At 40.4% G+C, this 25,274-nt stretch overlaps 1 protein-coding gene and 1 pseudogene across 2 annotated transcripts; one reads left to right on the top strand and one right to left on the bottom strand.

Annotated features, from left to right (window-relative positions):
- Positions 1-2,269: 2,269 nt before the first annotated feature.
- LOC308651308 (alpha-1,3-mannosyl-glycoprotein 4-beta-N-acetylglucosaminyltransferase-like protein MGAT4E) lies at positions 2,270-5,221 on the top strand (the record flags this gene model as incomplete). Its single annotated transcript, XM_081298225.1, has 3 exons — positions 2,270-2,506; positions 2,805-2,961; positions 4,095-5,221. Exons 1-3 carry the CDS (start codon positions 2,483-2,485, stop codon positions 5,219-5,221), a joined length of 1,308 nt encoding a protein of 435 aa, XP_081154351.1. The 5' UTR covers positions 2,270-2,482.
- A 12,410-nt stretch (positions 5,222-17,631) lies between these two features.
- On the bottom strand, positions 17,632-18,178 carry LOC308652493 (eukaryotic translation initiation factor 1-like; annotated as a pseudogene). The gene has a single exon. The product of its transcript is annotated as a eukaryotic translation initiation factor 1-like (transcript).
- Between the last annotated feature and the right edge of the window lie 7,096 nt (positions 18,179-25,274).

The raw sequence follows: 25,274 nt of genomic DNA on the forward strand, positions 1-25,274 counted from the left end.
TCAATCAATTTAACATCACTGTAAACAAAAGACCTGACAAGAACAACACACTGGAATAAAAGTTTATTTTGGCTTTCAATTTCAAAGGCTCAGTCCATGGCTGGCCGACTCCAGAGGACTCAATATGAAGTCAAACATCATGGAAGGATGTGGCAGAGGAAAGCAATTCAGGACTTGGCAATCAAGAAGCAAGGAGAGGTCTGGTTACCAGGACAAAATATAAATCCCAAAGGCACAACCCCACTTCTTCCAGTCACACTCTACCTGCCTAGTGGTTACCAACCAGTTAATCCATATTGGTGGATTAATCCATTGATTGGGTTAAGTCCCTCATAACCTGTTCATTTCACCTCTGAAAATTCTTGCATTGTTTCACATATGAGATTTTGGGGGGATACCCATAATTAAATTATAAGAGCCTCTATCTCACCCAGAAACATGCTTAATGTGAGATCAGAGAGGTGCACAGCTCCCAGTCAGGGTGAACAATGGTTGTCAGGGGCAGTCTCCTGGGTAGATGACTAGTTTCAGCTACCTCATAGAAGTTACTTTGGGAACTCATCCAAAGTGAAATTCTTGCCCTTTGATAAACCCTCAAGCCATTTTTTTTCCTGTTAGGCAGAAAGACTTCAATGGATATAGCACTCCAAATGCTTTGAAGATATGTACATGAATAGAAATTTTGGGTCACTTTCAGGTTTCCATCCATCTTACCAGCCTAGCATTGGGGAGATACAGCAACAAGCTTTCCTTTGGTCCTTCTGACCTGATTCAAAAAACTGCCTACAGTAATCCTGTAAAGGATCAGACACAAAAGTAAGTGTGGAGCTGAAAGACAAGATGCAATTTATTGATCCATAAAACCCATGAGGAGATTTGGTGTGAATTTGAAGTTTGGGGGAAAATGTAATTAACACTGAACCCCCAGTTTCCTTTTCTTGGCAACACAGTGTTTCTGGTTGGGTCTCCAAGAGCAGATGAGCCAGGGAAGCTCCTCCAGTTAACTCAGGGAGGAGGTGATGGACATAGAAACTAAATTGAATCAAACACTTTGATCTTTGCCTTTCTTGAAATGGGTACACATATGGGGAAAAAGAAGAATTTGAAGGGGAAAGATTAAGGCAATAATAAACAGATCCTGGTATCCAGGAGGAAGAATTGGTAACAAGAAGTGGAAGACTTCCAGACCGGAAGAAGACACTCCAAGCTCTCTTTTTATGATCATCATCATTATCACCATCATCATCATCATCTTTATCAGTATTGGAGATTGAACCCAGGGGCACTCTACCAGAGAGCTGTATCCCCAACACTTTTTATATATTTTGAGACAGGGTCTCCCTAAGTTATCCAGGCTGGTCCCCAACTTGCAATCCCCCTGCCTTAGCCTGGGATTGTGAGCATGCACCACTAAGCCTGGCTCCCCCCATGTTTTCTGAGCAGGAGGCACTCAAGATCCATAGGTGATACAAGCCAGTCACAATGGAGCATGCCTATAGACCCAACAATTCTGGAGGCTGAGGCAGAAGGATTGCAAGTTGAGGGCCAGCCTGAACAATTTAGGGAGATTCTGTCTCAAAATAAAATTAAAAGGACTGGGGATAGGGCTCAGTGGAAAAGTGCTCTAGGGTTCAATTCCTAGCACTGCAACAACAACAAAAAAATTCATTGCTGCTCATATTTTGTGTGTGTGTGTGTGTGTAGCGGCTCCAGGTGCAGCACCATGTATTCTTGCCTATGGATATGTCTCATATTTGCTGTGTCCTTATTCCTCCTGAGATTCTTCCTTCAAGAGAATAAAGAACAACAAGTTGATTATAACACAATATTGGTGAGTACCAGAGATGGAGGCTGGACCATTTGCCAACCCATCAGTAGGAAATGTTCACAATTATGTAAAACACTCTAGACTCATCACAGGCATTCTGAGAGCACTTGAAAAATTCAGAGCATGTCACAGTAGAGATATGCTTTGAACCAGCCTGGAGATATGGTTAGGATGTGAGGTGGGAAAGGGAAGAGGAGGGGGCACTGGAGGTGTGGAAAGGGTAGTACACAGCCACCTCTGGAGGACTATGCTGATTGGCAAGACCACACTGATTGCCAGAACCGCAGGCCACCAGGACCACATGGCTGCTGCCACCACCCTCACCAGGACCTGCCAGGGGACATGTAATTCATCCCATTTCTCACTTGAAGGGACTTGAAGTAACTTCTCCACTGTAAACACCTGCGAGTGAGAAGACCAAATCACACATGGGGCGCACTGAGGCTTTGGAATCCACATTTTGTCTGGGCTGCCTCATACCAGCCAGACAGAAGCACAGGGTGGCCTGGGGAAGGGGTGCAGAACTGGGTGTGGTTAGGCTGAGGGAGAGAAAAAACTTCAGACTGACCTGTGGCTGTGAGTCCCCTGAGCACAGGACCAGGCCTTGTCTTCAGCGTCTCCCTCAGAACCCAGCCCCGGCCTCAGGAGAGGCAGATGACACTGACCAGCCTGCTGAAGGTAAAGAAAGGGTGTGGCCAGAGGCAAGTCTACTCTGCATGGGTCTAGGAACTTCCCAGACACATTCCACACAAACCTGGCCACACATGCCCCACTCAGGGCCATGGCTTCTGCTGGGAAGCACCTTGAGGTGTGACCAGGTGGAGAGAGAGGGTAGCTGAGCCCTGACATTCATTCTCCCTGGTGACTGGGTCCTGGGGCTCATTCAGCCTGCCCTCAAGGGGGATGTGCCCCTCAGTTGTCTCCAGAGGGTCTGGGGATAAACCTCATGGCTGATACATATCTATCTTGTCCTCAGATGGAAAAGACAGAAATCCTTCAGCAGACAGTTCAGGAACAAATCAACTCTGAAATCAGTAACCATCTGGAGGTCTTCAGGGAGATGCAGAAAAACTCCCCTCTACTCCAGCATGCCAACTACACACTCCTGGCTGGAGCCCTTCCCCAGGAAAAGAGTGAGTATGGGGGAGCAGGCAGACTGGGCGAAGGTCAGACAAGGTATTTTAACTAGAAAAGGGGAGGAGGGCAAAGCGGAGTGAGCTGGTGGCTGGCAAGCATGGGAGGGCACTGTGAGCCAGGGCCAGGCTAGGGAATTCCAAGCAGGTCGCGATCCTGGGTGCATTTTCCTCTCTCCTGAATGCCCCACAGGATGAGAAGACCATAGTGACCCTGTGATGGAGCCACCCCATGTGAAGCTCAGTCATGGCAGGTCCCCAGGGAGGGAAGCCAAGATGAGAGAGGAGCCCAGGGGAGCCCTGGGAGAGAGATCCAGGTAGAGGGAAAAGGGGGCGTGTGGGCTCTGTGTCCCAATACATTGCCTGCCAGACCCTGGGGCTTGCAGGGGTCCATGGAGGTTCTCTAATCTAGGTCTGAGTGACCCATGATGACTGAGATCATTCTGAAGGTCAAGGTCTTTTTTTTTTTTTTTTAAAGAGAGAGTGAGAGAGGAGAGAGAGAGAGAGAGAGAATTTTTAATATTTATTTTTTAGTTCTCGGCGGACACAACATCTTTGTTGGTATGTGGTGCTGAGGATCGAACCCGGGCCGCACGCATGCCAGATGAGCGCGCTACCTCCTGAGCCACATTCCCAGCCCCAAGGTCAAGGTCTTGCTAAGCATATTTGCCTTTGCTGCATGATGACCTCCTGCATCATAGATAGCAGTGTCTTTCATGAGTTTCCCCCACATCCTTTCAAAGTACTGGACAAAAGAAAACACTTCACAACTTCTGATCCCTTAGTAACCTCTCACCTGGACCATACATTCCCAGGGAAAAGAAAAGTGAATTTGTGCCAGGCATGGTGGCACATGCCTGTAATCCCGGTGACTTGGGAAAGAGGATCACAAGTTTCAGAGCAGCCTCAGCAGCTTAGCAAGACCCTGTCTCAAAAAAACTAAAAAGTTCTGGGGATGTAGCTCAGTAGTAGAGCACCCCTGGGTTAATCCCCAGTACAATAACAACAAAAAGAAAGAAAAGTGTTTGAAATGTGAAATTGTTGCAGGGATTGGCATGAAGGGGAGGGTCTTAGGAGAGTCCTGGGAACTCTCCACCTTCCTGAAGTGCTAAAGGTCTCCCTGTCTCTCCCAGAGCTGCTGACAGTGGGCATTTCCTCAATGCAACACCCCCAAGGGAGCTACCTCCTGGACACCCTGCAGTCCCTGTTCCAAGTTTCCTCAGAAGCTGAGCTGAAGTCTATAGTGGTGCTGGTGCACCTGTCAGACCCTGACCCTGAGTGGCTCAGCCAAACAGTGGCCAATATTTCAGACCTCTTCGACCTACACATTGAAGCCAGGAAGCTGCTTGTGGTCCACGGGCTTCTGGATGACTCCCCGATGAGGAACATAAACCAATACTCCTCCTGTGAAGAACTTTATTTCAGGCAGAAAGTGGATTATGCCCTCCTCATGAACTTTGCAAGCAACCTCTCTGATTACTTCCTATTGATGGATGATAATATTTTTTGCACCCCTAATTTTGTTTCTTCCATCTCTCGGGCACTATCAGCCTGGAAAGAATTCCCCTGGGTGATCCTGGAATTATCCAGCCTGAGATTCTCTGGGAAAGTGTTCCACTCCAGGGACCTCTCCCACCTGGCCTCTTTCTTCCTCCTCTTCCCCAAGAACACTTCTGCTCCCATGCTTCTCTCTAGATTTCATCTTCTCTTGGCACAAAATGTTCCAATTCATCTCAGTCCCTCCATGTTCCACCACATGGGCAATTATTCTGAACTGGAGGACACATGCTTTCCTGTGGAGAAGGACAAGGTCTTTGGGGAGCCAGACAATCCCACGGCTATTGTAGTCACGGACATGATGTCCATACTGAACATTGTTCCACTATACGCTTATATTCTGAACGAGGAGCCCTACACTACCTTGGATCCTGAAAAAGGCAACCACCTCACAGTGATTCTGGACAGACCACAAAAAATCATCCGAATAGTGGTGCTGACAGGCATTGAGGAAAACGGGATGTATCAACTGCAAAAGGGCAGGGTATTACTGGGCTATGACGTAATGGAGCATTCCAAACGCTGTGTTCGCTATTTCCTGCTAGGGCCACTGGTACGAGGAAATTTGGACCAGAGGGTATTTTATGACGAAGATTCTATGGAGAAGCTGAGTTGTATACGACTGGAGGTGTCAGAATCTCAGCAGTGGCTCGTGATCAGGCAGATCAAAGTCTGGACAGACCCTGAAGACGAGGAGAGTTAGAGGTCACAGTGGGCATTCTGGAATAGGGTTTGGGAATAGAGCTACAGGATTCACAAATAAATCCAGAAACTGAACAACAGTTGGTTCTTTTGAATAGGGTAATCACGTAATTTATTCTCCAAACTGGGACCCTTCAGAGAATGGAAGAAAGTGCTATTGAAAACTATACTGGAGGCCACCAGTGTGACAACACCTGCCTGTAATCCCAGCTACTCCAGAAACTGAGGCCGAAGGATCGCAAGTTTAGGGTCATCCTTGGTAATTTAATAAGTCTCTGTCTGCAAGTAAAAAAAAGGGGGCTGTGGTTGTGGCTCAGTGGTAGCACACTTGCCTAGCATGTGTGGGGCACTAGGTTCATTTCTTAGCATCACATTAAAAAAATAAACAAATAAAATATTTTTAGAAGAGTTATACATGGGGAAAAAGAAGATGAAAAGACAAGACACAAGCTGGTTTAAAAAATAAAATAAATTAAATTAAAAATCACTGGGTGTGTAAAGCATGCCTTGGTCAATCCCCAGTAATGCAAAAAAAAAAAAAAAGTGGGGGGGGGGGCAGGGGTGGAGTTGAGGGAGGAGGAGAAGAAGAAAAAGAAAATTATATTAGAACAATAGATATAATCCAGGAACGTCCTGAGCAAAATGAGATGTATGTGTTCACCTAATTCTGAGTTTTCTAGGATTCTTAAGATAAAATGACACAGTCTAATTAGGGATGAGGGACAGAGACAAGTCAATGTTCTTCTGTTTCCAAACACCAGGCAGGAGGAGTCGCCATGAACTGCCTTGGTTCTTATCTTATAGGTAAATGTCCTAGGATCTTTTCGTAAGGGAGATATTTCTCTATCTAGAGTTGGGAACAGTCTTTTTTTTTTTAGTTGTAGATGGACACAATACCTTTATTTTATTTATTTTTATATGGTGCTGAGGCTCGAACCCAGTGCCTCACACATACCAGGTGAGCATTCTACCACTGAGCTACAATCCTAGCCTAGGACCAGTCTTAATAGCATTGTATTCATGGAGTTAGAACTGACTTTGGCTCCTATTTGTAGACCCAAACCTGTAAGCCATGTTTACATGTTTCTGGAGTAAAGTTTGCTGAGCTGGGATTCAGGAAGGGCTGTTTCAAGTATCCATGAATAGCCTAGAATTGTGTGCAAATTTGATAGAGGCTCATATATGCGTTTTCCTAAGTATTGGCTATTTGACTTTCATCAGAGCCTTGAAATGTTCCATATTTTCCCTAAAAAGTTTGGAATAGCTAAACCAGCAGCTTTAACCTTCTTAAAGGAAGAAACAATATGTTTCTCATAGAGATATCTATTTCCATTGGAAAATAAGGAGATAGGACCACATATTTCTTCATTCCCTTCTGTATGCATTGAGAAAATATTTGGGAGCATACTTAATGCTAGGTCCTTTTAAAGACAGATGAATAATTAGATGAACCAAGGGACTTAATAGTAAAAATCAGTAATTAAAATGAAACGTATCATAAATGTCATTTCTTTCTAAATTGATGAATAAAATTGATGAACATCAATAAAAACACAAATGAGGTTTTTTCTTTTTTTATTATTAGTTGTTCAAAACATTACAAAGCTCTTGACATATCATATTTCATACATTTGATTCATATCATATTTCATACATTCAACTGGGTTATGAACTCCCATTTTTACCCCAAATACAGATTGCAGAATCACATCGGTTACACATCCACATTTTTACATAATGCGATATTAGTGACTGTTGTATTCTGCTACCTTTCCTTTCCTCAACTATCCCCCCTCCCCTCCCCTCCCATCTTCTCTCTCTACCCCATCTGCAAATGAGGTTTTTTATAGTGTCTATATTTTTGAAAATTTCCCTGATGTGTGGAAATCAATATTTGTGTATAGCTTGTTGCCTTTCATTATAATATTGATTCTCCCATTTCATTAAAAATAAAATAGTATGTACATCTTAAAAAGAACAAAGCTGGACACAGTGGTGCATGCCTGTAATCCCAACTACTCAGGTGGCCAAAGCAGGAGGATCATGAGTTGGAGAGCAGCCTGGGCAACTTAATGAAACCACATCTCAAAAATAAAATAAAATAGGGGCTGGGTTTGTGGCTCAGTGGTAGAGTGCTTGTCTGGCATGTGTGAGGCACTGGGTTTGATACTCAGAACTACATAAAAATAAATAAATAAACAAATAAACAAAACAGCTGGACATGGTGGCACATGCCTATAATCCCAGTGGCTTGGGGGCTGAGGCAGGAGGATCATGAGTTCAAAGCCAGCCTCAGCAAAATCAAGGTGCTAAGTAACTCAGTGAGACTCTGTCTCTAAATAAAATACCAAACAGGGCTGGAGCTGGGGATGTGGCTCAGTGGTTGAGTGCCCCTGAGTTCTCTGGTACTCTAAACAAATAAATAAATAAATAAATAAATAAATAAAGGTCCATTTACAAATATATATACACATATGAATTTATTTTAAAAAATAAAATAGATAAGAATAACAAAATTCCTATGCCCCTTGCAATTTAGTTTGGCCAATAAAATAAAAGCAAAAGTCTCTGGGTAAACTTTCCATGAAAAAAAATCCAACAAGGGTTTAGTCAGCTGACAGAAACCCTTCTTGGGTTGGCCTGATTATTCTTTAACTTATTACCTCATCTTTTCTTTCAGTAAAATGCATTTTGTATTTTTTTCCAATCATCTTCAATGAGAGAATTGGCTCAGACTGCCTAGTTTGCTATGATAAAAAGCTTTTATGTGTAATTTGAAAAGATCTTGAAGACACACCATTAAATAAAAAGATCAGACTTCAATAAAATATATACTAAATTATTCATTCTTACATCTCTGTTCAGTGTGATTACAAAAAGAAACTACAGAGGATTCTGTCCTTGTGGTTTGACTATGATCTCTACAAAAACTCTCCTGATTGAAACAACTAAATATATTTCATTTAATACTTAAAAGCTGTTTTTAAGTTTCTCAATGAAATTAAAAGATATTATCAGAGTTCAAAGTAAGAACCCAGATGGGCACATCAGGGCTTACTCTGGCTTTTTTCCTTGAAAGCATTAGCCAAACACCAATGACATTGAGCTCTTCTTTAAACAGCAGTAGGGGGTGCAAGGGACAAGAGAAAATGTCAGGGGCTGGGGATGTGGCTCAAGCGGTAGCGCGCTCGCATGGCATGCTTGCAGCCCGGGGTTCGATCCTCAGCACCACATACAAACAATGATGTTGTGTCCGCCAAAAACTGAAAAATAAATATTAAAATTCTTCTCTCTCTCTCTCTCTCTCTCTCTCTCTCTCTCTCTCTCTCTCTCTCATCTCTTAAAAAAAAAAAAAAAGAAAAAAAAAAAAAGAAAATGTCAGGGATTACCCAAGACATAGAAAGTAACTGGAGGGAGATCACCATGTAAAGCTGCAATATCAAAGGATCAGACTCATCACAAAGCTCAAAAAATAAACACATGCCATAAAACAGGACAGAAGTAAAATTAACCTATTTCAATCCATGCACTAAGAGAGAGAGAAAAAAAAAGATATCTTCCCTGGTAATTCCTAACATTGGCTTTCCATTTGCAATCCCTCAAATTAACACTGCTAGAGGCTCCCCAAAATTTCTAGTCAAGATTATAGTTTATTTGTTCTTGTTCTATTGATTGATTGATACTGGGAATTGAACTCAGGGGCATGTAGCCACTGACCACATCCCCAGCCTCCCTGCCTTTTAAAATATTTTATTTAGAGACAGAGTCTTGCTAAATTGTTTAGGGCCTTGCTAAATTACTCGGGTTGGCTTTGAGCTCATGATCCTCCAGCCTCAGCCTCCCAAACCACTGAGATTACAGGTGTGCTGGATTACAGGCATGTGCCACCACACCTGGAAAGATTGTTTTAAATTGGTTACAATCATAGTTGGTAGTGCCTGCCCTCAAGATGCATGGAAAAAGCAAACACAAGTCTTTTGGTGTAATCTTGGACTCACCAAATCCTCACAAAGCTCACAGTAATATATATATATATATATATACACATACATACATACATACATACAGGGGCTGGGGATGTGGCTCAAGCGGTAGCGCGCTCGCCTGGCATGCGTGCGGCCCGGGTTCGATCCTCAGCACCACATACCAACAAAGATGTTGTGTCCGCCGAGAACTAAAAAATAAATATTAAAAATTCTCTTTCCTCTCTCACTCTCTCCTCTCTTCACTCTCTCTTTAAAAAAAAAAAAATATATATATATATATATACACACACACACACACACACAAGGAAATATATTTCCATAATGAGAATCAGAAGAAGGAAAATACTGAATCAGAGTTGAAAAAACTTCAAATATTTAAATATTGAAACTATTATACACAAAATAAAAAGTAACTTTTATTATATTTTTTGAACATTGAAACTCTGAGTAAAAGAAACAACTGACTGCTGGCATAGTGGCGCAACCCTGTAATAACGTCAGCTACTCAGGAGGCTGAGGCAGGAGGATCCAAAGTTCAAGGTCAGCCTGGGCAATTTAGCAAGATGCATATAGCTAACCCTGTTGTTGAAGGTAATATATAGCCTTAAATGAAAATAAGACTAATAAATTAGAAAGTAAATAAGACTAAAGTTAGCAAGTTAAGCATCCATCATAAAAAATTAGCAAAATAGCAGAAACAAATAAAAACTTACTTGGTGACATGTACCTTTAGTCCTAGCTATTTGGGAGACTGAGACAAGAGAATCATTTGAGCCCAGGAATTTGAAGCTAGCCTGGGCAACATAGTGAGATCCATCTCAAAAAAAAAAAAAAAAAAAAAAAAAGCACAGGAAAGAAAACATTCAATAAGAGCAAATGTAATGTAATTTAAAGAGGGCTGGAGATATAGCTCAGTTGGTAGAGTGCTTGCCTCACATGCACAAGGCCCTGGGTTCAGTCCCCAGCACCACACACACACACGCACACACACACAAAATCAACTGTAATGACATATAAAGAAACATCATAAAGAGAATTAAAGAGCAAGCTACAGAGTAGGAGAAAAACACCATAAAATAATGGACAAAGAATACCTATCCAGAAATATAAAAAAATTACCACAAGTCACTAAGAAAAAAAGAAATATGCAACAGGCCAAAACTTCAACAAGAACTTGACAAAAGAGTTATTGTTTCAAAGGTGCTCATCTCATTTCTCTGCAGATTACAAGTAAAAACAAAAATGGCTAAAATTAAAAAGGCTGACAGTACCATGTGATGTATAGAAGCAGTACAGGCCATGGCCCTAGAGCCAAAGGTAGTCCATCAAGAATTTTTGCTTATGAAATTTTACTGGATAACAGTCATGAACATTTGCTCACGCTTGTCTATAACTGCTTTCATGGTATACAGGCAGAGGTGAGTAGTTATGAGAGGAATTATAGCCCACAGTCTAAAATGTTTATAGACTGGAAAAGTTTGTCAACCTCTATGTAGAGAAATAAGAATTCTCCTCACTACTGGTGGAAGGCAAACCAACACAATCTGGAAAACTGTTTGGCAGTTATCTACAACAATTGAACTTTATGATGGAGCAGTTGCATTTCTATGTGTATATTTAACAGAAATAAAAATCTATGTGTGGGGCTGGGGATGTGGCTAAAGCGGTAGCACGCTCGCCTGGCATGCATGCGGCCCAGGTTCAATCCTCAGCACCACATACAAACAAAGATGTTGTGTCCACTGAAAACTAAAAATAAATAAATAAATAAAAAGATTTTTAAAAATCTATGTGTATCAAAGACATGTACAATAATGTATAGAGGAGCATTATGTGTAAGAGTCACAAATTGGGGGGAAACCCAAGTGTACATCTATACGGTAGATTGGGTAAATAAATTTGGTCTAGTTGTACAATGGAAAATGAATTAATTATTCCTATCGCAATAATATAGATTTATCTCACAAACAATGCATAAGAAGCCAACATAAAGAAGATATACTGTATGGTGCCATATATGAATTCCTAAAAAAGGTAGAACTGATTTGTGGTGTTAGAAATTGATGTGGCAGTTACCTCTGAGAGACACTCAGGAGAAGGTATAATGGCGTCCAAGGTGCTGGTAATGTAAGAAGTAGAACATTACCTGGAGCTCAGTGAGTTTGTTCCCCCAACACACATTTTTTTTTTTTCACAAATCAATGAAAACTTATCTGTTTCCATGGTAGAGGTAGAAAAACCTGATTAGATTGAATTTAAGAGGAATGGGAAAGGAGAAATTCGAAGCAGAAAAACTAGAAACAAACAAGGGGCAGTGAAGCACACCTGTAATCCCAGTGACATGGGAGGCTGAGACAGGAGGATGGCAAATTCAACTCCAGCCTGGGTAACTTAGCCAGACCCTGTCTCAAAACTAAAAAAGCCTGGGGATGTAGCTCAGTGACAATGCCCAATGAGTTCAGCCCCCTGGACCAGGGGAAAAAGAAAAAAAAAAACTAGAAACAACTCTTTGGAGAAGTTTTGCTACAAAGGAAGCCAATAAATAAACAAATAGGTAGAAAAAATAGGGTCCAAAGAAGTTTTCTCTCTTTTTTGAGGATGCTGAATCCAGTAGAGAATGAGAAGCTGATGATTTAGAAGATAGAAAGGAAAATTGTGAGAGCCATGTCCTTAATAAAATGTGGGGGGATGGGATCTAGTGCTGGTGCAGCGGAAGTGGGTTTAAATTGATTAACCAACTTTAGCAGGTGGAGAATTAGGTAGGTATGCGAGCTGGTGTGTGGACGTTCTCTTCTGATTGTTCCAATTTCTCAGTGAATGAAGAAGCAAAGTCATCAACTGAGAGTGAGGAGAGAGAAAAGGTATCAGAGGTTTGTTTTGAGGACAGAGAATGTGAAACACTGTCTAGAGAATAAAAGAGAATGGGCTAAAGAAGCATTACAGGCAGCAGTAAGAGCCACTCAAGGTACATGATCGTGAATTCAAAGAGACACTCATCAGCAGATTGAGCTGCCATGGTTGGCCGAATAAGTGCAGGCTCAGAATAGACAGAGAAAATTGACCATTAAGTTTAAACAGGATTGTGGGCTTGCCAAGTTGCACAATGAGTTCAGAAGCAAAGTTATAAGCATAAACAACATAATGACTATAAAAAGGGATCATCCCATTAAATCTGGGTAAGAAAGGGGAAAAGCACATCTCTTGGGTGAAGTCTGACCACAAGCAGAAACAGAGCCGGGTGCAGTGGCGCACACCTGTAATCCCAGTGACGTGACTAAGAGGGCTGAGACAGGAGGACCACCAGTCAAAGCCAGCCTCAGCAACTTCTCAGGCCCTAAACAACTCAGCGAGGCCCTGTCTCTAAATAAAATGTTTTTTAAAATAGCTACGAATGTGGCTCAGTGATGAAATCCCTCTGGGTTCAATCCCTGGCACCAAAAAAAAAAAAAAAAAATGTGGGGGAAACAGTTTAATACATGGATTAGTATGTGGTATCAGTGGTATAAGACAAGGGACCCAGGTGACCTTTTGTATTTGTCAGCAATCTTATGCAAGTACCTAGGGAAGTCTCTTCCTGGGAAAAACATCCCTTGTCTGCAGAACCACAAATATTCCTACAAGCAAAACAAAACAAACAAAAATCTAGCAAAGCAACCCCAAAATTTACATAAGGAACCTTTCTCAATTTCACTTGCTTTTTCAAGGGTGAGTCTGTGGTATGTAAATATCACTGGGTTTTAGGATGAGACTAGAAGGCAGAGTTCATGAATTCTAAACATAGCTCTACCTCTTGGGTAAGTTATTTTGACACACACATCCCTCCTGGGCCTTAAGTGTCTCATCTGTAATACAGGAATAAAAATAGTTCTTAGTAGAATGAGTCAGACATAATTTTCCTATGTTCACATATGAATATACGGCCAGTGGAACACCCCATCATGTACAACAACAAGGATAATATGTCAAAATATACTCCACTGTCATGTATATCTAACAGAAAAATAAGAAAATAACTGAATGAAAAAAAATAGTTCTTGCTGAATGTAGGAATGAGAGTAGACTGAATCAGACATTATTTCCCTATGTGCATTCTGATTACATGACCTATGTAACCAGGTCATGGTACAACCAGAAGAATGAGGTTATACTTCATTTATGTATGAAGTTTCAAAATGCATTCTTCTGTCATGCATAACTAATTAGAACAAAATTTTTTAAAAAATTAAAAAAATAGTTCTAACTCATGGGGTTTTGAGGACTAAAGGAGAGTTTGCTTATTTTAACTACTACTCTCATTATTTAAAGGGTTAACTCCGAGTTTTTTAGCAATGATACAAACTAACTACTAACTATATGTGCTGGCTCATTTGCTACCAAACATCCTATTGTACTCAATCTCTGGAATACCATTTCTCCCTTTAATCTTTAAGAAAATTACAATGTTCAAAAAGGGCATGAAGAGCTTGGACTTGATTCAAACATTAGTCCTTGGGAAAGGTGGATCAATGAGTAGTAGGCAGGAAAACTAAGATCAAAAAAAAAAAAAAGAATTGAAAAAGAGAGAGAAGGAATTGATCTCAATAATGCCCAGGGCTCTTTATGTACACATGAAAGAAATTAATCCTCTCCAGATACCGGCTCTTCACCCCTCAGCCTGTGCCACTGCAAAAAAGAGTCATGAAAGGTACAGCAGACATTAAAACACAGTGTTCCTCAGGGACATGGGTCGTTTTAAATAACAAAGAGTAACAAAGACCAGAACAGAGGCAAAAGTAAAAAGAAGCAATACAGAACTGTTCTGGTTTTGCCTCCTGGGTTCCGTCAACCCTCACCCACATGTACCTTCATGCCAGGCTCTCTGCAGCTTATTGTTCCCAATGATCTTCAACAGTGTTCTGTTGCTTTTCTTTTCTTTTCTTTTCTTTTGAGAGAGTTTTTTAATATTTATTTTTTAGTTTTCGGCGAACACAACATCTTTGTTTGTATGTGGTGCTGGGGATCGAACCTGGGTCGCACGCATGCCAGGCGAGCACGCTACCACTTGAGCCACATCCCCAGCCCTTCAACAGTGTTCTGAACCAGGAAAATCTTGTCCCTTAGGACCTTTGGCAACGTCTGGATATATTTTCAATTGTCAGAACTGACAGATGCCATTCACATCTAGTGCAAAGAAGTTGGGTATGCTGATAAGCAACAGAATAGTTCCCAAATATCTGGCCCAAAATGTCAACAGTGCCAAGAAACTCTGCTCTTCAATCAATCACCGTCTGCCTTTGTGACAGGGTGAGAATACTTAAAGCAATAGGCTGGGCTGGGGATGTGGCTCAGTGGTGGAGCATTTGCCTAGCATGCGCTCAGGCCCTAGGTTCAATCTCCAGGACTGCAATCAAACAAATAAATATACCAATAGCAGAAGGTGTAGAAATCACGTAAGGAAAGAATAGATTTTTCAAACAGCAGATGGATCCAAAAAATACTTTCCTCCACAAAAGTCAGGACTACTACCCACCATTCTGAGACATAGTGAACAAATCAAGGAACTAAGACAACCAAAATTTTAAATTACTGGCTCACATTGGTAGATCCAGATTTAGTAAGTTGCAGTTTAGAAGATATATGTGTAGAAAAAAATGTTTATAAAGGAAAGAATTCACAAGAGTGAAAGCAAATCATTTCTATTAGGATTTCTTTGAATGTTTTATGATTTTTATCTTTCTTATTTGTTTACTTTTTAAAATTTGTTCTAAATCAGTTATACATGACAATAGAATGCATTTTGACATATTGTACACAAATAGAGCACAACTTCTCATTCTTCTGGCTGTACACTGTGCAGTCACTCTAGTAGGGTAATCATACATGTATATAGGGTAATAATGTCTGTTTCATTCTACAGTCCTTCCCATCCCCACAGCCGCACCCTCCCCTAACTCTCCTCTACACAAACCAAAGTTTCTCATCCTTCCTGACCTGCCCCCACCCCAGCCCCACTATGGACCAGCATCTGCTTTTTTTTTTTTTTTTTTTTTTTTAGAGAGAGAGTGAGAGAGGAGAGAGAGAGAATTTTTTTTTATTGGTTGTTCACAACATTACAAAGCTCTTGACATATCATATTTCATACATTAGAATCAAGTGGGTTATGAACTCCCATTTTTACCCCAAATACAGATTGCAGAATCACATGGGTTACACATCCACATTTTTACATACTGCCATATTAGTGACTGTTGTATTCTGCTACCTTCCCTATCCTCTACTATCCCCCCTCCCCTCCCCTGAGAGAGAATTTTTAATATTTATTTTTTAGTTCTCGGCAGACACAACATCTTTGTTGGTATGTGGTGCTGAGGATCGAACCCAGGCCATGCGCATGCCAGGCGAGTGCGCTACCGCTTGAGCCACATCCCCAGCCCCACCAGCATCTGCTTATCAAAGAAAATATTTGGCTTTTGATTTTGTGGATTGGCTTATTTCACTTAGCATGGTATTCTTTAGTTCCATCCATTTACCTGAAAATGTCATAATTTCATTCTCCTTTAAGGATGAGTAATATTCCATTGTGTATATGTACCACATTTTCTTTATCCAATCATTTATTGAAGGTCATCTATGTTGGTTTCATAGTTTAGCTATTGTGAATTAAGCTGCTATAAACATTAATGTGACAGTGTCACAGTATGCTGATTTTAAGTCCTTTGGGTATAAACCAAGGAGTGGGATAGCTGGGTCAAATGGTGGTTCCTTTCCAAGTTTTCTAAGATATCTCCATACTGCTTTCTAAAATAGTTGCATCAATTTGCAGTCCCACCAGCAAGGTATGAGTGTTCCTTTTTCCTATATCATCACCAATACTTATTATTGCTTGCATTCTTGATAATTGCCAGTTTGATGGAGTGAGAGGAAATCTTATATTATTTTTGATTTGCATTTCTCTAATTGCTAGAAATTTTTTTCATATGTGTGTTGATCGATTGTATTTCTTCTTCTGTGAAGTATCTGTTCAGTTTCTTAACCCATGTATTGATTGGGTTATTTTTTGGTGTTAAGTTTTTTGAGTTCTTTATAGATCTTAGGTACATAAAATGAGACCTCTATCTGAGGTGCGTGTGGTAAAGACTTTTTCCCATTCTGCAGGCTCTCTCATCACGTTATTGATTGTTTCCTATGCCGAGAAAAAGCTTTTTAGTTTGAATCCAACCCATTTATTGATTCTTGATTTTACTTCTTGTACTTTAGGAGTCTTGTTAAGGAAGTCAGATCCTAAACCAACATGATAAAGATTTGGGCCTACTGTTTCTTGTATTAGGCACAGGGTCTCTGTTCTAGTGCCTAAGTCTTTGATCCACTTTGAGTTGATTTTTGTACAGGATAAGAGACAGAGGTTTAATTTCATTTTGCTATATATGATTTTCAGTTTTCCCAGAACCATTTGTTGAATAGGTTATCTTTTCTCCAATATATGTTTGTGGCACCTTTGTCTAGTATGAGATAACTGTATTTATGTGGTAGGTTTGTCTCTGTGTCCTCTATTCTGTACCATTGGTCTACATGTTTATTTTGGTGCCAATATCATGCCATTTTTGTTACTATTGCTCTGTAGTATAGTTTAAGGTCTGGTATTGTGATGCCACCTGCTTCACTCTTCTTGCTGAGGATTGCTTTGGTTATTCTGGATCTCTTATTTTTCCAAATAAATTTCATGATTGCTTTTTCTTGTCCGATGAAGAATGATGCTGAGGGCCATTACCAAGTAGGAAATTTCCTTGCCAGCGTACCCCATGTTAATTTCGCTGTTGACATTGCATGTTAGGTGACCCTGCCCAAGGACGAGGGTGGATCCAGGATTAGGGTGTATCCTGCAGTTTGAGGAAGTATCCCAATCCTTGGGTTTAGGGCGTTCCCGGTTTAAGACAAGCTTAAGGCGTTCCCAGTTTAAGACCTTGGATTTTAGGGAAGTTCGATGTTGAGGATTATTGCTGCTGGAATTAGGGCGTTCCTGCTGCCTAAGCTCCTGTTGAACTCTCGTGAGATTCAGAGAGCATTTTGGGAAATAAGCCTCGTGGAGGAGGTGATTTGGGTGGCAGCAGAACTGGGATTGCCCGAGAACGTGTGTGGAGGCCAGTGTGAGTTCGGGAATAAAGAATTGCTGTTTGAATCTACAAAGCTGTGTGGTGGCTCGTGATTCTGTGCCCAGCTAAGACTGCGGCAGAATATCATTGGGATTTTAATAGGAATTGCATTAAATATGTATAACAGTTTTGGTTGTATGGCCATTTTGACTATATTAATTCTCCCTATCCATGAACATGGGAGATCTTTCCATCCTTTAAGATCTTCTTCAATTCTTTCTTTAGTGTTCTGTAGTTTTCACTGTAGAGGTCTTTCATCTCTTTTGTTAGATTGATTCCCAAGTAATTTTTTTTTTTTTTTGGCTCTTTTCAGTTTATTGCATGAAGGAGTTACACTAGTCCAAGTTAAAAGCGGACCCCAAATGGTTACATTATACAAGCTGTGAGGTTTTTAAACTTGTGACAAGGGACAGAAGGGGAATTCTACTCATTGCAAGGAAATCCTCACTTAAGCTTCAGTGAGCCACAAGCACTTAAAACCCATGAACCTTCAGCTGATCGTCCTTAGCCAGTCCAATCTCTACCAGGAACTGGCATATGTTCTTGCGCTGGTCACCCTGTAGCTGAATTACTTATCCATATTCTGGATGCTCAATTACAGTACCATTGCAGGCAAATTTCTTCTTAAACGCCTTCACTAGTTTCTTTTTATCGTAATCATCAGCGATCCCTTGGACAGTAGTAAGGGTCTTCCTGCCATTTCTCTGTTGAATTCTTATATGGATATAATCCTCAGTGCCAGCAGGAAGCAGGTCATCACCCTTACTTGCATCAGCAAAGGGGTCGAAAGAGTGGAGGTTCTGGATAGCAGACATACGATAGGATTCCTTTTCCTCGGTGGAAACGGCCTGCGGAAGGCGGCTGCGGGAGAAGGGGGGGGGCGGGGGGGCGGGGGGGAGGCGGGGGGGGGGGCGGACGGAGCGTCGAAGCGAGGGGGCTCGAGGGGGAGGCTGCTGAGTCCTCAGCGACGGCTCAGTGACTGGGCCCCAAGTAATTTTTTTGAGGCTATTGTGAATGGGGTAGTTTTTCTAATTTCTCTTGCAGCAGATTCATTACTTACGTATAAAAATGCATTTGATTTATGGGTATTGACTTTATATCCTGCTGCTTTGCTGAATTAATTTATTAGTTCTGGAAGTTTTCTTGTAGAATTTTTTGGATTTTTAAAATATAGAATCATGCCATCAGCAAACAGAGATAGTTCTTCTTTTCTTTATGTGTATCCCTTTAATTTCTTTCATTTGTCTGATTGCTCTAGCTAGAGTTTTCAGGACTGTACTGAATAAAAGGGGTGAAAGAGGGCATCCCTATCTTATTCTAGTTTTTAGAAAGCATGTTTTCAATTTTTCTTCATTTAGAATTATGTTGACCTTGGTCTTAGCATAGATAGCTCTAACAATATTGAGGTATGTTCCTACTATCCCTAGTTTTTCTAGTGTTGTGAACATGAAGAGGTATGATTTATTATTATTATTATTATTAGGCTGCTGGTGATTGAACCCAGGGACAATGTACCACTGAACCATATCCCCAGTGCTGAGGCTGTCCTCCAACTCATGATCCTCCTGCTTCAGCCTCCTGAATAGCTGCAATTATAGATTACTGGCATGCATCACTGTGCCCAGTGAATTTTTTACAATTTCTTAACGTTTGGATTTATGTGTTTGGTTGAATATAAGTTTTTATTTGATATTTGTAATGCAAAGATAATGTGAATTCTTGAAAGAATTGTATCTATACTTTATAAATCTATAAATGTCCCTCTTATCCTCTCCAGCCAGGATTTTGCTCTTACCACTTAACCAAAATTGCTCTTGTCAAGATTTCTAATGATTGCAGAATTTGAGACTTGTCAGCCATAAAGCCATGGGATTACCAAGGACTGAGTCCTGAATTACTTCAACCTTAAGGGGTTGAACAGAAGAAAGGGAACCAGTAAAAGGGAGAAAGGATAGACAGAGAGGTAGGAGGAAAACCAAGTAAGTGAAACAGGAAGACGATGTTTCAGGAGGATGGAATAATCATCCGGATCAAAGGCTTCTGCTAGAGCAAGTTAAACGAGGCCTCATCACTGGCCCCTGAATTTAGTTGTGTGGAGAAAAATAGCTACAAAAGCAATATAATGACAATCAGGCCCCTCCCCTTTACTAGTTCTGTTCCCAAACATAACTACTTTCAAGTCTTTCCACTGTTTTTTCTAGTATTACACATTTCTTGCCACTTTAGGAAAGGCTTTAGCCCTTTTAATAGGCATCAAACATCCGGGGTGTTTGGATAGCAAACAGCCATAGAAGCTCGAGGTAGTGTCTTTCTCCAGGGCAGAGGGCAGATTTGTTTATAAAGTCAAGGAGTCTTTATAAGTCCCTCAGGAGAGATTTAGAGGCATGGTTCTCTGGTGATGGTTGCAGATCTTATTAAAGATCTCCTTCCCTCCCCAGAGAAGATTTGTTTTGTTTCCTAACCAGGATAACAAAGGTATATGCCTTGGTATAGAGCAAAGTTTGGGCAGATATGGTATTGGTCCCCTTATAAGATCAGGGGTTTCCTAAGCTTAGTGTTTCCCAGGTGTGACAGAGACCACTGTGTATTCAGCCTCCACTGGCTCACTCTGCTTTCCTCCCCATGGTCCCCCTTGGATTTTTTTTTTTGTGTGTGTGTACTGAGGATTAAATTGAGGGGCACTTAACCACTGAGCCACATCCCCAGCCCCCTTTTTATATTTTATTTAGAGACAGGATCTCACTGAATTGCTTGGAGCCTCACTAAATTGCTGAAGCTGGCTTTAAATTTGTGATCCCCCTGCCTCAGCCTCCCAAGTCATTGAGATTACAGGTGTGTGCCACCACGCCCGCCCTCCCCCTTGGATCTTGAGGCACAGGGCAAATAGTTGCAACATGAAGCCCATATTGCCTGCTGTGTCATGTGTAGTAAAGAGCCTACTGTTTCCTTCCCCACTGGGTTTATGGAAGTCTGGTAAGTCAGCCAGGGAGATACCCTGTGCTTAGGGATTACTTGACCTCTTGACTTAATGGTAACAATCTATGATTATAATTTCTTTCATGTATAATTTTTCCTAGAGCAAAACAGTTTCCTCTTTTCTTGTTTGCACTTTTCAAGGAACTTGGGTTGCATCAGTAAACAGTCAAGATTGCTACCTTCATGGAGCTCACAGAAAGGGCAAGAGACAATGCACATAATAAATAAGTGTGGTGCCGAGCAATTGCAGGGTTTTGAGTCAAGGAGTGGCATGGTCTGGCTGAAGTGATAGGAGGAGTGCTCAGCCTGCTGTGTGGAAACTGGATGGTAGAGGAAGATGGATGGAAACAGGGCTAATTAAGGTGCATCTAAGAGAATCCAAAGGAGAGAAAGGCGTGGTTTAGATCAGAGTGGTGGCAATGGGAGTGGTGAGAGGTAGGTAGATGTTGAGTATGTTTTAAGATCAAACCAAGAGGATTTCCTGAAGGCTTATTGTAGAGTTTGAAAAAAAGGGGTCACAATAACTCCAAAGATTTTGTCTGCACTACTGGAAAGATGGAGCTGCTATCCTCTGAAATGAAGAAGGTTTCTTAATATGGCTTTTTTTTTTTTTTTTTGGTACCAGGGATTGAACTCAATGGTGCTTAACCACTGAACCACATCCCCAGTCCTTTTTTTTTAATATTTATTTTTTAGCTTTCGGCAGACACAACATCTTTGTTTGTATGTGTTGCTGAGGATCGAACCTGGGCTGCACGCTGCCAGGCGAGCGCGCTACCACTTGAGCCACATCCCCAGCCCCCCTTTTTTATGAGTTTTATTTTGGCTAGGGAGTTATTAACACAATTAGGCATAGCAATGCATTGTTGCTCTGTTTTTTTTTTAATGTTTTTATTTATTTTTATGAGGGTGCTGAGGATTGAATCCAGTACCTCATGTATGCAAGGTGAGCGCTCTACCACTGAGCCACAACCCCAGACCCCCACACAGTCCTTTTTTGATATTTTTATTTAGAGACAGGGTCTCACTGAGTTATTTAGGACCTGGCTACTTTGCTGAGGCTGGCTTTGAACTCAAGATCCTCCTGCCTCAGCCTCTAAGAGCCACTGGGATTACAGGTGTGCGCCACCGTGCCCAGCCTTTATGTTTTATTTTGTTTTGTGGGGAGGGGAGAAGGTGGGCAGTGGAGACTGAACCCAAGGGTGCTTAACCCCTGAGCTACATCCCCAGCCCTTTTAATTTTTTTATTTTGAGACAGGATCTCACTGAGTTTCCCAGACTGGTCTCAAACTTGTGATCCTTCTTCCTCAGACTCCCAAGTTGCTTGGATTACATAAATTACATGTTCAAAGTCACTGGCTTTGAACATGCTTGACCATGCCCAGCTCTTCATGTCTTTTAAAGAAATTTAATCATTTTTGTCATGCAGACCTTGTACCTCCTTTTTATATTTATTGCTAGGTACTTCATATTTTTTGTTGATATTAACATATTAAACTATTACTGCAATATTAATATTTTATACTTAGTAATTATGATATAATAAACTTTTTTCTATTTTAGGTTGAGGTTATATCTAGGTTTTTGTCGTTGTTGTTTGGTGGGGTGGATTGTTACCCAGGATTTTGTGGCACCATTGAGCTATACCCCCTGGGCCCTAGGAATGTTGAATTTTCTCTTTGTTCCATTTGAGGTAGGATAGAAGAAATAAGAAATGGGTAGAAAGGAGACATCAAGGAAGGACAAGGAAATAAGATTTTATTTATTTTTACTGAGAATCAAACTCAGGCTCACTTTACCACTGAGCCACATCTCCAGTCCTTTTTGAGTTTGTTATCTTGAGACAGGGTCTCTCTAGGTTGCTTAGGGCCTTGATAAATTGCTGACACTGGCTTTGAACTTGCAGTTCTTTTGCCTTAAACTTCCAAAAACCATTGGGATTACAGATATGCAGCGCCATTGCATCGGATTGGAAATAAGATTTTAATTCAGAAGTTTTGCATACTTTTCAGGGCCTGTCACCACTTGAAGCCCATCTCTCTTCCAGTCTGTCACTCCCAGGTTCCTGGGAAACCTATAAATCGAGCACTGTGAATTAACTCCCCAATAAAGTGAAGAGAGATACAATATTTCAAGAAAACTATAATTTAGGGGACTTTGCAGCGCTATCTACTGATCAGATAATGAAGACCATGTCAGCCTAAGGATCTGGAGATTGATTAGACCACCAGAAACCACATTGAGGTCAACAGACTGATATCATTCTTACATACCCTTTACACTCATCCCTTACCAAGTTTCTTTTATAGAAGAGCCATGAACCCCCCAAATGCATCTTTCATTCTTGAAAGGACCCATATTCTCCCTTGAATGTAACTCTACTTTCCTAAATAAACCTGTCTATGCTTCCAAATGGCACAGACAAATTATTTTTCATCATGTATGCTAAGAACCTCACTGGTCCTGAATAAGTTCCCCCTTCTCTCTGGAACACCTTGGACCCTTCTCCCTTTTCAGAGACACACCTCTATGATGCATTGATTTTCCTAAATTATCTATGCAGACGCATGTTATAAGCTAATACTGATTATTTTGTTGCTTTCTTTTCAACTTTCATTCCTCATTTACTTAAGTTATTGCACTGGCTAGTACCAGAATTAGCAAACCATGGCCTTCAGGTTAAATATCACCCCCAATAAAGATTTATTGGAACACAGTTATGCTCATTGATTTATGTATTATCTATGATTGTTTTTAAGCTACAAAAGCAAAGATGAATAGTTGAGACAGAGACAACATGTCCTAAAATATTTGCCATCTGTCCTAAGGAGAAAAGGGCTGTCACCTCCTAGTCAAGGATTATTAATATCATATCCAATAATATCATTAATTACAGGCATTCTAGCTTTGTTCCCAATTAAATGAAATATATCTAAAAGCATGATGTTTACAATAGGATTTTGGTACATAATATTTATCAAGTTAAGGAAATTCCCATTTATTTCTAATTTTCTAAGAGTTATAGGGTTGAATTTTATTAAATGCTTTTTCTGCAACTAAGGAGATGATCAGGTGTTAATTCTTACTTAATCTTTTAAAACAGATTGTTGTAGAGTTTTTATTTTGGTCTTTGTTTTGATACTGGTGATAGTATTCCAGTAGGCACATGCTCTACCACTGAACTACATCCCCAGCCCTTTTAATTTTTTTTTTTTTTTGAGACAGAGTTTTGCTAAGTTACATAGGGCTTCACTAAGTTGCTGAGGCTGGCTTTCAACTTGCAATCCTCCTGCCTCAGCCTCCAGAGTTGCTGGGATTACAAGCATGTGCTATTGCACCCTGTTTCCTTAATCTGTAATTGGGAAGAAATTCATCCATAGACCTCTTATCTTTGAACATCTTTCATTCCTGAGATAAACTCGATATGAAATAATTTTTTAAAATAACTGTTAGATAAAAATTTGCTAATACATTAATTAAGAACTTTACATTTATATTCATACATAAGATGGACAATAATTTTCCTTTCTTGTACTATCTGTGATAACAAAGCAGTATAATTTCCAAATGTTCATTGAGCACTTAATATCTGAAAGTATGGCATGAAGGGCTGGAAGTATCCTACCCTAATAGAGGTCAAAGTTTAGGGAAAAAATCAAAAACATAATTAATTACAAAATGAATCAGACATAACCACCGTGGTAAATGCTAAGAAAATGCAGTACAGAGTCAGGATGTCAAATAAGATTGAGATGGTTGAAAAAATTTGCTCTGGGGCTGGGGTTGCAGCTCAGTGGTAGAGCACTTGCCTAGCATGTGTGAAGCACTGGGTTCAATTCTCACCACCGCATATAAATAAGTAAAATAAAGGCCACTGACAACTAAAAAAAAAAAGTATTAAAAAAATCCCTCTGAAGAAGAACGACACTAAACCAACTCTTTATTAGTTTTCTGTTGCAACATAATAAATAATTGCAAACAGTGGCTTTAAGTAATTTTGAGGATTTTACAGAGATTTTATTAACAGTTCAGATGCTTTATTATAAAAAACAGAAAAACAAATTCAACATGACATAGGTTTCAGACTTAAATATGCATTAGCATTACCCCAGGGTTTTTAAACCCCATCATAGCCTCCAATTCAATCCCTGGTACAAAAAAAAAAAAGTGTATTTTTGAGTCCAGTCACACCAGTGCACCTGGTGTGCCTGCGCCCCTCTGTCCTATCAGGGTGTAGATCACACACTGCTTCTCCTCATAGACTGGCTCAGGGTTCCAGCACATATCTTCAGGCGCCTATGGAGTCACTGGTCATGAGCTGTCTACTTCCTTTGTAAACTCCTTGAGGGGAGGAGGTGGATCCTTAACCCTGTCTTCCTAATACATTTCTATCTCAAAGGGATTGCACAAATAAATTCTTGGGTGATGAAACTATTCTATGTTCTACTGTAGTAGTTGCACAAATCTGTACACATGCTGTAATTCATAGACCTGTACACCAAAAAAGTCTCTTTTAATGTAAGACAATTCACAAAAGGAGAATTTTTTAAATGGGTCAACTTAAACTTGAAACACCGACTTCTTTTTTTGAGGAAAGGAAGTAATTATTGTAGTTATTTTTATGGGTAATAATGGCATTATGTTTACCTTTAAGTCCTTATATCTTAAAGATATCTTAAGTCCTTATATCTAAATGCGTTTAAGCATTTAAGGACAAAATTATAGGAAGTATGATATTTGGTTAAAAATAATACTGGAGAAGGGAAATGGGTGGGGCACAAATGAAACAAGCCTGACCATGAGTTAATAGTTTTTGAAGGTGGGCGATGGATAATGAGGTTTTATCTTTGGTCTACCTTTGTGTATGCTTAAGCTTCCTTACTAGGAACATTTAAAAGGGGGCAGTTGGGTTGTTAGCCTTCCATATCAGGCTGCCTGGTATGCCACTTGACTTTGACACTTA

The sequence above is a fragment of the Spermophilus citellus genome (assembly GCF_964194105.1).
Source record: "Spermophilus citellus genome assembly, chromosome: 6".
NCBI lineage: Eukaryota > Metazoa > Chordata > Mammalia > Rodentia > Sciuridae > Spermophilus > Spermophilus citellus.